General features: G+C 39.5%; 3 protein-coding genes across 4 annotated transcripts; all 3 read right to left on the bottom strand.

Annotated features, from left to right (window-relative positions):
- Positions 1 to 714: 714 nt before the first annotated feature.
- LOC116246421 (putative germin-like protein 2-1) lies at positions 715 to 1747 on the bottom strand. Its single transcript, XM_031618289.2, has 2 exons — positions 1558 to 1747; positions 715 to 1399 (listed from the first exon to the last, which is right to left on the bottom strand). Exons 1-2 carry the CDS (start codon positions 1661 to 1663, stop codon positions 846 to 848), a joined length of 660 nt encoding a protein of 219 aa, XP_031474149.1. The 5' UTR covers positions 1664 to 1747; the 3' UTR covers positions 715 to 845.
- Positions 1748 to 4215: 2468 nt separating this feature from the next.
- LOC116246427 (uncharacterized) lies at positions 4216 to 9516 on the bottom strand. Of its 2 annotated transcripts, none has more exons than XM_031618295.2 (8): positions 9358 to 9516; positions 9065 to 9164; positions 7776 to 8110; positions 7483 to 7642; positions 6293 to 6630; positions 5999 to 6149; positions 5154 to 5488; positions 4216 to 5051 (listed from the first exon to the last, which is right to left on the bottom strand). In XM_031618295.2, the coding sequence occupies exons 3-8, from the start codon at positions 8106 to 8108 to the stop codon at positions 4515 to 4517; spliced, it is 1854 nt and encodes a 617-aa protein (XP_031474155.1). In that variant the 5' UTR covers positions 8109 to 8110; positions 9065 to 9164; positions 9358 to 9516; the 3' UTR covers positions 4216 to 4514. The 2 variants fall into 2 exon arrangements, with proteins under 2 accessions (XP_031474155.1, XP_031474156.1); XM_031618296.2 differs by lacking the exon at positions 9358 to 9516 and adding an exon at positions 9287 to 9305 and having other exon boundaries at positions 9065 to 9133.
- A 1592-nt stretch (positions 9517 to 11108) lies between these two features.
- On the bottom strand, positions 11109 to 12215 carry LOC116246367 (germin-like protein subfamily 1 member 13). The gene is made up of 2 exons (XM_031618223.2): positions 12033 to 12215; positions 11109 to 11748 (listed from the first exon to the last, which is right to left on the bottom strand). Exons 1-2 carry the CDS (start codon positions 12136 to 12138, stop codon positions 11207 to 11209), a joined length of 648 nt encoding a protein of 215 aa, XP_031474083.1. The 5' UTR covers positions 12139 to 12215; the 3' UTR covers positions 11109 to 11206.
- Between the last annotated feature and the right edge of the window lie 1091 nt (positions 12216 to 13306).

A 13306-nucleotide genomic window follows, 5' to 3' on the forward strand; every position in this document is an offset into this window, starting at 1 on the left:
TTTTTTTTTTCCTTCCAAATAAGCATGATAACATAGCCTTGCCAATACACCAAAATAAATGGTATGGCACATTATTCAAAGATTGCCAAGGAAGGCCTACATGTCCACAACAAACCATTTGAAATAATGATGTATACATGTCTATTACTTATAGGTACTTTATTTGATCATTAAAGAGAGAGATCACCTCAAGACTTGGTTCCGATTCAAGCCCGCAGGGGAAGAAGGTCTCCCCAACCTTATTATTCAAAACAAAGGAGTTGCACACATATACAAAAAAACCATCACCGAGACAACAACACTGCTACGAGAGCAAACAATAACATCAAGGCAGTACTAAAAAAAATCAAGACTATAGTAGCGATCAAATCGGGAATAAAAAAGGATCTCAATACTCTAGAATGATTAGGGGGACTGACAGGGGCCTTAAATTCTGAAAAGTTATATTTCAACACTTGTTAAAATTTTGAAACTATAATTTGGCTCTGTCATGAAAAATTTTCTGACTACCCTTGGCTTCCATCAACAACTCTAAATTGAATGAGCCTCTTCAGAAATTCTGGAAAGCAGGAGGGAAGCTTAGTCCTGCCTTCAAACGCATTTCCAACCATTTTTTTTTTCCACCTGTTGTTGTTAGAAGAGAAAACACCGATTCTATGATGGGCATGTCTGATTCTTTGAACACAGGCAAACAGAACCTTTAGTTCAGGGAGTTTTTGATCCTCAGTTGTCACACAATAAAAGGGCATGACTTTCTTTATTCATAATAAATTGCCACAATAGGCATACATGTCACACGCATTTATTAATCTTACATTAATAAGTCCCCATGCACCAAGTCCTTCTTAGTTGTTGTTGTCCATCCAGAAGGCAGATTGCAGCTCATCAATCACCTTCTTGTCAACCTGGAAGGCCTTGGCAAGAAGGTCATCCGAGATGGGTGGCTTCGCCCCGAACACAGCATTAGCAATTGTTACGACGCCAGGGTTCTGGCTGCTCAGCCCAGCAATGGCCACAGCACCTTCTTCCCCTATGTTTTGCTGGAAGTGGATCAGCCCCTGTGGGAACACAAACACGTCTCCCTTGTACAACTTCTTCGTAAACAGCCGGTTCTCCGGGTTGCTGGTCACGAACCCCACGTATAGGCAGCCTTCCAGCACCACCAGGATCTCGGTTCCGCGAGGGTGGGTGTGAGGTGGGTTCAGTCCCCATGGAGCAAAGTCAATCCGAGCCAGGGAGATGCCCAGCGTATTCAGTCCAGGGATTTGTTGAACGTTGACCGCGGTCACCATCGAGCCTAGTGGGTTCGATGTGTTGCCAGGCTTGTCCAGCCCAGAGAAGAAGAAATCTTCCGGCTTAGCCATCATTGGGTTCTTGCACACCTTGCCATTCACAACAACTGCAGCAGACAATGAGGTAATTGAACATGAATCACATAAGAACATTACGAACATTGAATATTAGACACATAAAAAGACTATAATTCCCATGAATATACGGCAAGGCTCACACCCCCACACACACACTCACACAAGTATAAAGAAGAAAAGTACGCACTTGGGCTGTTACGGTCAGCAACACAGAAGTCTTGGAGCTGGCTAGGATCAGAAGCATGGGAGAAGGCAGCTACAAGAGAAAAGAGGATGAGGTATGTGAGCTTCATCTTGAAGGCTAGCCTTGAGAAATGCAACCTGTGTATTGTATGCAACTCTTAAGGCTGAAACTCTCTGAGGATGCTGGAAGATGGTGCGATGCATCGGCTTTTATAGTGTTGCAGACAAAGATTTAGCACACTTATCTTACGTTATAATATTAGGACAAGGAATAAGTCATCAATCCTTGCCTTGCTGATTGAGACACAATATTCAACTTCTTTGAATTTTGGACACGCAATTAAATCATCTTCGCTTATGACCAACACCACTCAGAGATGGTGCTTGCACCAATTCAAACTTCATTATTTTCCTAATTCTTTTAAATATTAAACAGTCGCAGATATCACCAAGTCCACTCTGCCGCATTGTTTTGTTATATATATATATATATATATATATATAGTAAGAGAGAGAGAGGGGAGAAAGTTTAATGTTTTATTAGTTTAACTAAAGCTTACGTACGTGACTTGGTAGCTTCACCCATGGGCCAAGTGGATCAATGGGATTCGTAGACTGGATCTGCTCTTAATGCATGAGGACTCTGGTGATCCAGCAGTTTCCGGTAACGCGTTATCAGGGTGGTTTCTTCGAGTCCTTTTCTTTCTTCTTTCTATCTGAACCTTTGAAGGTTGGAGACCATCTATAGGTCCATCTATCAACTGCAAAAATCTTTTAGAGATTTTAGTGCTGCAAACTGGGCCAAGTGCAGGGGCTCTTAGGTACTCAGCAAGGTATTAGATGGGGCCCGGAGATGGCTGGAAAAATCCTGAACACCCTTTGACTCCAGACCAGTCAAACGGTTGTTTACTTGGGCTCTTCACAGGCCACAGACGAAGCCTTACTGGCTTCTGCAACCAGGTCAGGAACAGTTACCAATTGGGCTGCCCAAGTAAGGGCGCACTCTTAATGCTGGCCTGAACCTCACCAAAACCTTGCTGAGTACCTAAGAGTCTGAAGGGTGGCCCCAACTTTCCATAATCAAGAATTTTTTCCCAAGTCTGTTGCAATTCAGTGGATGGCTGTGACACTGTGGATTTCTTCTTCCTCACGTTTATCAAACAAGAAAAAAAGCCAGGTCTAACTGCTCCATGGAAGGAGGAAGTAAGCAGCGGCGACGAAATCAAACACGTTCAAGAAAAAAGTTCACCGAACCCCGACTTCGATAGAATTTTAATTTCCATGATATGCAGTACTGGACTTAAGCGCGCTCAACTGGGTCCAGATAAATGGTGGTAATAAAATTTCTAACTCAAATATTTTGAAAAAAAAAAAAAACGATGAAGATTTTCCTGAAATAGCAGAAGAGTGGTAGTTGGTGTACCAGCTAATTCGTCAGCCATCACTAAGCTTGACATCAGCTTTTACAAGGAAAAATAGACACCCTTGTCCATATCTGCTTTGACTTGGCGAGGTGTTCTAAAGATGGTATAAGAGTATTATGTTCTTGGAGGAGTCTGAATGTTTCCTTGTGGTTTATCCGTTCAAATGTCTCTGTCTTCCAGGTGGATACGGGTGATGGAAGAAATTAAAGACCTAGTCCAACAAGTTCCAGAAATTTTGCATTGGAGAACTTCTTCAATTGGTCAATAAGTTTGGTTTATAATTATCGACTACCTAACCTATAGACAAGAGTTTTAGATATTATATTTAGTATTAATTGCATACTCACCAATAGAAGACTTTCAGCAATGTTGAGAGTTTTGGTTTTCATCTGGGGATCTTTGAAAGAGACGCATATCGTGGTTACGCAGCGGCTCGTTTTTGGGTGATTTATATTTTTCTATTTAAAATTAATTATAATATTCAAAAAATTTGAAAAAAAAATTATTTTTTCAAGCCCATGTATTGGCTACCGTCGTTTCATTTTGCGAATGCCGGAATATCGGTAGGGTACAGCTAATACGCAGCCAATATTTCCGGATTAAGGAGATTGGCGATAAATAGGCGGCTTTAACACCTTGCAAAGAAAAGCCAGTGTTACCTGGATCGGCCAAAATCAGCCGATTTTAATAGAGTCCGTGAGTTCCGTGGCCGATTCAAGGGTGTCACTTATAGTTAACATTTTAATTATTTTTTAATATATTTTAACTTTTGATTGTAATTGTCTCAATATTTTAACCGTTCGTTCTTTAAATAAATTTTTAAATATTTTTGGCTGGTTGACAACCGATTCAATTCCTGAACCGATTTAAAGAAAACTGGAGAAAACTTGATAAAGAAATTATTTGTTGGTCCGCTAACTAAAAAAAAAAAGAAAGAAAAACCCAATCATCAGAGTTGGTGGCTCGGGCTCACACGAAGTTTTCCTCTTGAAGGGGTCCCTATGATTTAAAAAACAAAAAAATTTGATGGATTTCATCCATTACGTGATATTGCAGGACTTACACTTTGCAATTGGTTTTCTAAGTCATGGGCATCATGCGACATAGATTTAGTCATAGTGCATGCACAATTATGTATGCCCTTGATTCCTCAAGAAAATAAAATACTTCTTCAGCAAGATGGGTGGGAGAAGGAAGGTAAAAGTGGAGATTCTAAAGAAGAATGATCTCACCATGACTTCAGTATGCATACATCCTCCTGCATTCACTCCCATTACAATTGGACATCATGTCCAAGTGTTAGCAGAAAACTAATACATTATATAGTTACAAATCAATTGCGTCGAAGAAAAAACGACTAGAAGAAGAAAAAAAAGCCTAACAAGACAACGAATGTACGATGAAGCTACGTGAATGTGTCTACGGAGTAACTAAGAGGAAGAATCTGTACTGATACTCGCAGAATTCATACAAACACATGAAAAATGTTGCGGTGTTACAAAACTTGCAACCAAAGAAAGAGTTAGAAGAGAAGCACCTATAGTTGGCCGATTTTCTTGGATAGCCATCCAACCCTCATATTTGGTTGCAGATTCAAAAAAATGGCTGCCTTGTTGCTGTCTTCAAATAAATCCAAAGACTTCATAAAAAAGTCATCATTAATCTCCCCTTTCCCATGCATTTCCTTCAAGATCTGCCCACATTTATTGATGAGGTTCAAGGACGACGCATCTATAAAAGATTTGACACATTGGCAAAGGTTCCCTAACATCTCCGATATCTGCATGTGACCAGTAGGTGGGAGATCGCTGGACTCCTTCGCTTCGGGTTTAGTGCCAAAAGATGGCTCATTTGGGGGTAGGCTTTGGACTGGGTTTTCATCTTGTGCTAAGGATGTATATGAAGTCATTTCGTCAACAGACTGTGGAGGAGGAGGCAGAGTCTCACACTGACCACTGTTGTTTGCTTCATGTGACTCCATGACTACTGTGGTGGGCTCCTCAAATATCTCTAAAAATTCTTCAAAGTACTTCCACTTATCAGCATCTCTGTACTGTCGCCTTGAAGGGTATCTCTGCCAAGGATACAGACCACCCACTAGCATAAGAAACAGTAACCAAAATACACAACAGTACTCGGTTCACCGCTTGTTCCGATAAGAAATGTTTGAACTTACCTGAATATAGTCACTCCACACAGCATCATCAACCTGAATCTGCTTCCTTTCTTTGTTCCACGAGAAGCCATTAGTATTTAAAATCTCTTTGCAGATGTGCATGTTAGGTCTGGCACGCTTCAACTTATTTTTAATCTTTTCTAAGTTATACTCTGGCCCAAATCTCTCAATCATCTTTCTTTCTACTTCCCGCATAGCCTTGCCTCTTAATTTCCCTCCCAGCTTCATGCCTGGTGTACGTGCTTGTTCTAGCATACATGTAATTAGATACTCAACCTGATAATCACTCCATTTGAGGGTACCATTCCTATCTGATTGTCCCTCATCTTGTGTATCTAAATTAAACAATCAACAAACAACAATTAATTATGAGCACCAATACACAGATAAGTAAACATATGAGAAAATTTGATAAAGAAACAGATAGGAGACCCGTCAACATCCTACAATATGTCACTGAAATTCACAAAAGGCACTAGCACGTTCCAAGTTGAGATTGCATTTGTACTAAAACACCAGGATTTTACGTTCCACACGTTATTAAAACCCCAAGCATAATAATGTAAGAAAAACCACAACTATTCTCACATGTAAGCATCATGCACCAGAACCCTACTTGTAGAACAGAACACAAGCATTAACATGAAAACCTAGTTGCACTAACATGTCGAGATTGCAATTAAAACCTAAGCATGTCACCGGAAATCTCATATCCCAGCGATAAATAATCTAAAATTACATATGCAAGTCTAAAATCATAATCACTAGCAAGGAATTTGGGCAACAACAATAGACAACCTACACACATATGCTGCTCAATCTAGCACCAGGACAAGTGGACTCACATTGATCATCATTTTCTGCTTCACACAGTGTCCCAATTGCCATTGCATCCCTACCCTCGCTTACTGTACTTGATTCATCATATATCTCTGACAATTGTTCATAGTATTTCCATTTATCAGGATTTCTGTATGGACGCCTTGATGGATATGCCTGCATAGCCAAAGATAGAAGGTAGAAGGAAGAATCCAGGCCAGCCAGTATGAATTTAAAACACAAATCAGCATATATATATATATATTCTGTGATACTATATCACCACTATTTTGATAAAGGAGACATCTAAATAAATTTACCTTAATGTACTCTCTCCATACTGCATCATCTACTTCAATACATTTTTTCTCACTGTTCCAGGAGAACCCCGCAGTGTTTAACAACTCTTTGCAAACGCGCAAATTTGGCCTTGCACGTTTCAACTTGTTTTTAATCTTGTCTAAATTATATTCTGGACCAAATCTCTCCATCATCTTCACAGCTACAGCCATCATAGCATTTAGTTTCAATCCTCCGCCTGCCTTCATTCCAGGTATGCGTGCTTGCTCTAACATACACTCAATTAGATAATCAACCTGATGACTACTCCATGTAAGGCTACTGTCTCTCTCACATTGTCCTTCATCTTGTTCCATAGCTAATTTCCAAAGTTTCAAACAACCGAAGCACAATAAGTATGGCAACTAAACATAAAATGTAAATGACATAGGGATAGGACACCTATAAGTACTTGAGAATCACCTACTGGGGAAAATGTGACCACTTAGTTAAATAAACAAAATGTTTTGTTCCTAAACATTCCAATTGGTTGGAAGAGCCATAAATATAGCAAAACTCCTTCATTACTCTGAAAACCATCAATTCATGTAAAGACAAATGAAATAATTCCAAGTAACCAGTAAAATGCAAGCATTTTGCATATCATTAACACGAGGTCTGATTGCATTAAACCCCCATAATTCCTAAAATTTCTCAAAGCATCCAAAATCCCTTCTCAGGTTTAAAACCAAAGCAGTGGAAAAACTTACCCTAATTTGCTATTGAAAGTTGAAACCCCATCCTTAACCAATAGTCACAAGTAAAAACTCTTTGGACATTATCAACATTTTGAAGCCAACCAATAATATCGACACAATATTACAATATCTCCAAAAAATTGCAGAAAATAGTTACCACAATATTAACATGATATTTTCCTTTTGAAAAAATCCTCCTTGTATGCACATTTCTTATTTTGTGTTTCTTTTATAATGTAAAAATTTGTGCAAATGTTGGCCAATGTTTCATGAGAAAAGTAGCAGGCTAGCAGCAAAACATAATCTCATAATTTGCTATCGGCATCTAAAAAAATCCTAGAAATTGCCAAGAATGAGACCTGTAAGCATTAGAAGGAAAACCCGTGCATTTCCATGTTTTGGAAGACCTCAGTTATTCCAACATGTGATTGAATCAAGGGAAACAAATTTAAAAATGTGAGGGGATGTCTCACATTGATCATCATTGTTTGAGTCACATGGTGTCTCATGTGCTACTATGGCTCCATGCTCTCCATGCTCATCCGCTGCAGTGGCATCTTCAAATATTTCTGAAAATTCTTTGTAGTACTTCCACTTATCAGCATTTCTGTATGGTCGTCTTGAAGGATATTTCTAGAAAAAAAAAAAGAAAAAGAAAAAAAGATAGTCCGGCCGTATGTGTAAAACAACATCACCGAATAGACAACACTCTAAAGCTTTATATTACACTACTCAGCTCATGTCAAAAGAGAAGTTCGAAATTTACCTGAACGTAACTTTTCCAAATAGCATCATCCACCTCAATCTGCTTCTTTCTATCATTCCAAGCAAATCCATCAGTCTTCAACATCTCTCTGCAGATGTGCATGTTTGGTTTGGCTCGCTTCAGCTTATTTTTAATCTTTTCTAAATTATAATCCTGCCCGAACCTCTTAATCATCTTCTTTTCTACTGCCCTCATTGCCTTTCCTTTCAATGCCCCTCCTGACTTCATCCCTGGAATACGTGCTTGTTCTAACATACATGCAATTAAATAATCAAGTTGTTGGTCGCTCCATTTTAGACTGCTCCGCTCCATTTGCCCTTCAGCTTGTTCCATGACTAAATTTAAACAGCCAAAGAAGCAGAAGGATGAACAAGGGTAAAGTACGTAAAATGGATGGGCAAATATCCTATACTTAATTACGGCAAATCTTTTTGTTATAAAACCTTCAATTAATGAAGCCCCAAAAGATGTCACTAAAAGCACCAGTATTTGTAGTACACCACCAAATATGAAGTAATTTACATTCAAATTCCAAGCATTTAAAAATTCGTTTTCCTGTTTAAGACCCCACGTACTAGTAATATGAAATTCCATTGAAATAGCATGTGACCAAAGTCTTAAGCATAAAATCGCCGAGCACCCAAGGTGCAAGCACTAAATCTTAGAATTCCATTTTCAGGGAAAGAAAAAGATCAAAGTAAAAGAAGAACCTAATGCAAGCATCAACACAAAGATAGCACAAGCTTAAACAGCCTGACATGCCGCTGGGCATTAAAACAAGCATCAGGCGAAGAGGGCGAAGAGCATTCAATTTCTGAATGCCTAAATAAACATCCAAAAGCTGTTAAGGAAACATGAGAAAAAGGGAGGAAAAACCATCAAGAGAACATAGAAAGCAGACCGTTTTCAGCAGAGAACATAGCATATGAGCAAAGGAACAGCCTTTGAAGTCCATCAAAAACACTCCTTCAGCATGACCGCGCAGTTCATAAAGACAACATTCCGGACAAGCTCGTGAAAATCAATTAATAACCAAGCATAACTACGCAAGTCGGGAAAATCCATTTTTGATAACCAAGCAAAAATGAGCCCACATACACGAAGCATAGCATACCCAAAAAAGAAAATTTGTGCTAAAGAAGTAGCAAAATCGAAAGAATTACAAACAAAACCGCGCAAGCAACCAAAGGAAGGGAAAAAACACAGCAAAACCCCTAAAGCTAAACATAACACAACCGGATAAAGGAGAAGAGCGAAGAACGGGAATGGCGAAGGGAGAAGGCACTCACCTGCATAAACAAGCCAACTCCTAAGAACGTATCGTCATCCCACTTGAAACAACTTAAGCTGCAGCTCCGCTGATCAAAACCAAGCAAGGACGAAAAGGCCCTAAGAATCAAACGAAGGCAACGGATTAATATACATGGTTTAAGCAAACAATTAGACAACCAATGCATACTATTAGTACAGAGTGTAATTCGGCGAAAATTTAACCCTAAAAGACACAGAACCTTTCCGTTCCGTAGACTCGGAGACTGGTCGAACAGGCCATTCTCCGGCCGGAGCGCAAGAAGAGACTTACCGGGAAACACCCTTTACCGGCCTCTGAGCGTGTGTGAGGGAGAGAAGGAGAAAGGGAGAGAGGAAGAGGGAGCGGGAGCGGGAGCGGGAGCGGGAGCGGGAGAGGGATTCGGAGACTGGGGAACGAACCCACAGGAGAGCGTCTCTGTGTGCGGAATCTAGAGAGGGAGATGATCAACAACAAAAACTGTTGTGCCTTTTACGCGAACGTCACCATGACTCGTTGAGGCAATGACACGATCTTGCTTCTTAAATCTTTAAACAAAATATGTTGCGCTTGAACTAGTTTAGAATTAGGTGCTGAAATCTTTCGTTTTTTCTTCCATTTATTTTGTTTGATCAATTGCATGGGGCGCACATAAATAACGTCACACCATTCGACATTGTCGGATGTAATGCATGAGACAATGTGCTGCTGTGAAAGGTCGAAAGATTTTCTTCAAAAACATCTACAAAACTGTTTAATAAAACTTAATAGTTGGAACAAAATAAACAAGTAGAAATAAAATCGGCTTGCAAGGCGCCAAAGCTATGAACAGAACGATTTAAATTCGTCTTCTATTTAATTTTGTATTGAAATTTTTATCATCTTACCTATTTAGTAAGAGGCTAGATCTTTGATAATTTCTCTCAAGTTGAGTAGTGATTTGATATTTATGCAAACAGTAAGCATTTTTTGTAATTTTCAAAATTAGTAACACACTTTATCAAAAAGCCATTTGGATAGTATGGCATAGAAGTTTGGTTTTGAATTTAACAAAACACATAATTGAAAAGCCATTTTGATAGTATACAAGTAAACTTTTTGGCAATTTTAAGAACAATTTTCGCCTGCTTCTTTTACAAGTGGTTTAGGCTCGAGGTGAAGACTTGTGTTAGTCGCCAATTTTGTGGAAAAAAAAATTAAAGACGAGTGGACAATTTCTCTCATATGAATTCTGCAGTAAGATAAAAAATCTCCTCCATCAAGCACGTCCATATTTTACTTCTCAATTTTTAAGATTTCTTGCCTTACCTTTACACTTGACAAAGTTTTAAATAATAAATAACTGAACCACACGGTTGACACTTGATCTAAGATCTTTAACTTGCACGCCCGCACACTCTTAATCACCACCCACACTCGATAAAATTCAAGCAGTCACTGCCTCTCTAGACAAGCACCACTATGCTAATCTTTTGAGCTTTATAAAATATATCATACAATAATTTACAAAGTGTCTTTTCATCCGTTTGACTTATATTATCGCTGCATAGCTCTTAGAATATTATAATTCATCTTAAGTGATGTAGATGAGCAGGAAGAGTATTATCATTGTACCGTTTAATAAGAAGGCCAAAGTCTCTACCTTTTTTCAAGAACATCTGACCTACTTTCAGTACCTTGGAGTGATGTCCCCACTGTTCTTGAAGTTGCATGTCGATGTCCCCTCTCTTTAGACTATCCTTCAAATTCGTCATTTCTTAAGAATGGAGTGATTATATAATCGCCAACTTTGTAGCTAAAGCAACATGAAGTCTCATAAATCCACTTTGGCATGGCCATGCAAGATCACCAATATGTGCATTAATGATGCATTTCCCCAGTGAGTTCTTTCACTGGCATTAAAAAAGGTTGATTTAATTAAGCCAACTGGTAGAGAAGATGTCAAATTTATTTAATAACATAGAGAGGGAGATGGAGAGGGAGGCGTTTGATTTATTTAGCAGTTGCCAAGGAACCATACGTGTCACATGCATACATAAAGAAGATGATAGAAATATGATCCATTATTATATTATATTATATGAGGGTGTTTGACTTATTTAGTAGTTGCCAAAGAGGCATACATGTCACACTTTCTGGTCATCTAATTGAATGGAGCCTGCAACTTTTCGATGACTTTCTTATCGACTTGGAAAGCCCTGGCAAGGAGGTCTGCCGAGATGGGTGGGTTGGACCCAAACACCGATTTAGCAATAGTGATCACACCTGGGTTCTGGCTGCTCAGTGCAGCCAGTGCCACCGCGTTCTTGTCTCCTATGTTCAGCTGAAAGTGGATCAAACCCTCTGGAAACACAAACACATCTCCCTTGTACAATGTCTTCGCGAACAGTCGGTTGTTGTCCTGATTACTAGTCACAAACCCAACGTATAGAGTGCCTTCCAACACGACCAAGATCTCGGTTGCGCGAGGGTGCGTGTGAGGTGGGTTCTGGCCCCATGGAGCGTAGTCAATGCGAACCGCAGAAATGCCCAGAGTGTTGAGTCCCGGGATTTGTTCAACATTGACCTGGGTCACATTGGAGCCAACCGCATTCTTAGTGTTGCCAGGCTTGTCCAGCCCATGGAAGAAGAAATCTCCAGGCATGGCGTCCTTAGGGTTCTTGCACACTTTGCCATTCACAACAACTGCACGCATTTGACAATGAAATTAATCAGGAATCAAAGTTTAAGAATCAGTATAAGCATGTCGAGTAACAAAATAATATGGCAGTGATCATCTATAAAGTTAAGATATGTACACTTACAAGTCTGGTTTTAGACAATAATACATGGTCATTATGGTACTGAACGTTCATGACCTATATGAATGTGAAACATTAAAATGTGCTGTATGTATGTGCATCTATGTGTGTGCATGTCTTCTCAAGTACGTGTGTGTGCATATGCATGCACCAAGAGTGAAAAAGTACTTGGGCTCTGGTTGTCAGCAACACAAAAGTCTTGTAACTGGCTTGGATCAGATGCGCTGCAGAAGGAAACTGCAAGAGTGAGGAGGATGAGGAAGGTGAGTTTCATTCTGGAAAACTTGAGAAGTAAACGAATCTTTTACAGAACACAGGCTGAGAAGTCTTATGCTCTTACAAGGGTAGTGTTCCTGCGAGGTGGCAAGCATTCGGTATTTATAGAGCTCAAACTAGAGAAGGCCTTAGCTAATGAACATCAGCCGAACCCTGACTTGCTGATGGATGCACACTAACCTCGACGACTTTTCCATCATATCTAATAATTTGCAGAACTGACTAACAACTGTACTTTGATGTTGTCACCGCACCTGCTCAAGAACTACTAAAGGTAGTTTTATGAATTGTCTGCAATTAGCGAGCTGTCTGACAGTGCCTTCTTCCAAAGTCGTTGCTTCCTCTACTGGTGCTCTACAGTCTCATGGGCAGCAGCTTCCTACTGTTAAGTACAGCTAAATGAGGTCTAAATGCAACTTTTTTCAGATATATTTATTTGACAAAGACAGGTAGAGAATGCCTCTAAAATAACATTGTAATGTGCTTAAATGGTTTCAAATACATAGCAATGTTGACTACTGTAGGACATTTAAAGTAATGTGCTGTTAGTTGATGAGACTATATGCGAAAGCTGCAAATTAATTCCAAACTATGAACCATTCAGGAACCCAAACAGCGACGTGACAGTGGTGTTTCCCCCAAACATCTAGCGGCTCGGTTCCAGTACATAGTTGGTGGTGGGCCGATGGCGGCTTTTAACTATTGGTGTAAAACATGACGTGGAGAATCCATGAGACTAGTAATGAAGTACTTGTGAATGATGGTAGCTAGTGGGTAAGAGGTAATGAATCGGTTCTCTCAACCACAATGGGATGGGACTTCTCCTGAACCGTGAGGTTCAAACTAATTTGAGTGTTTGGTTGCCGAAGTTGAGATCTAATGGGTATTTTCATTTTTTTCCCCTCTGGTGGAAACGCAGTCTGCTGCATTTGAGTTCACTGTAAACACACGACATAGATCATATAGTTTTGAAAGAAAGGTACATAATGATTGTGCATAGTACATAGTCATATATATAGTGATTATAAGAAACAGTAATTGATTAGACACCACAAATATACATTCACTATAAAAGATCATGTCTGTCATAGACAATCGCAAAAGTGGGTGGCGGTCGCATTAATTTGATTAATTGTAGTCGGGGGTTGATTAATCTGACTTGCAAT

The sequence above is a fragment of the Nymphaea colorata genome, chromosome 1 (genome assembly GCF_008831285.2).
Source record: "Nymphaea colorata isolate Beijing-Zhang1983 chromosome 1, ASM883128v2, whole genome shotgun sequence".
In the NCBI taxonomy this organism is placed as follows: domain Eukaryota; kingdom Viridiplantae; phylum Streptophyta; class Magnoliopsida; order Nymphaeales; family Nymphaeaceae; genus Nymphaea; species Nymphaea colorata.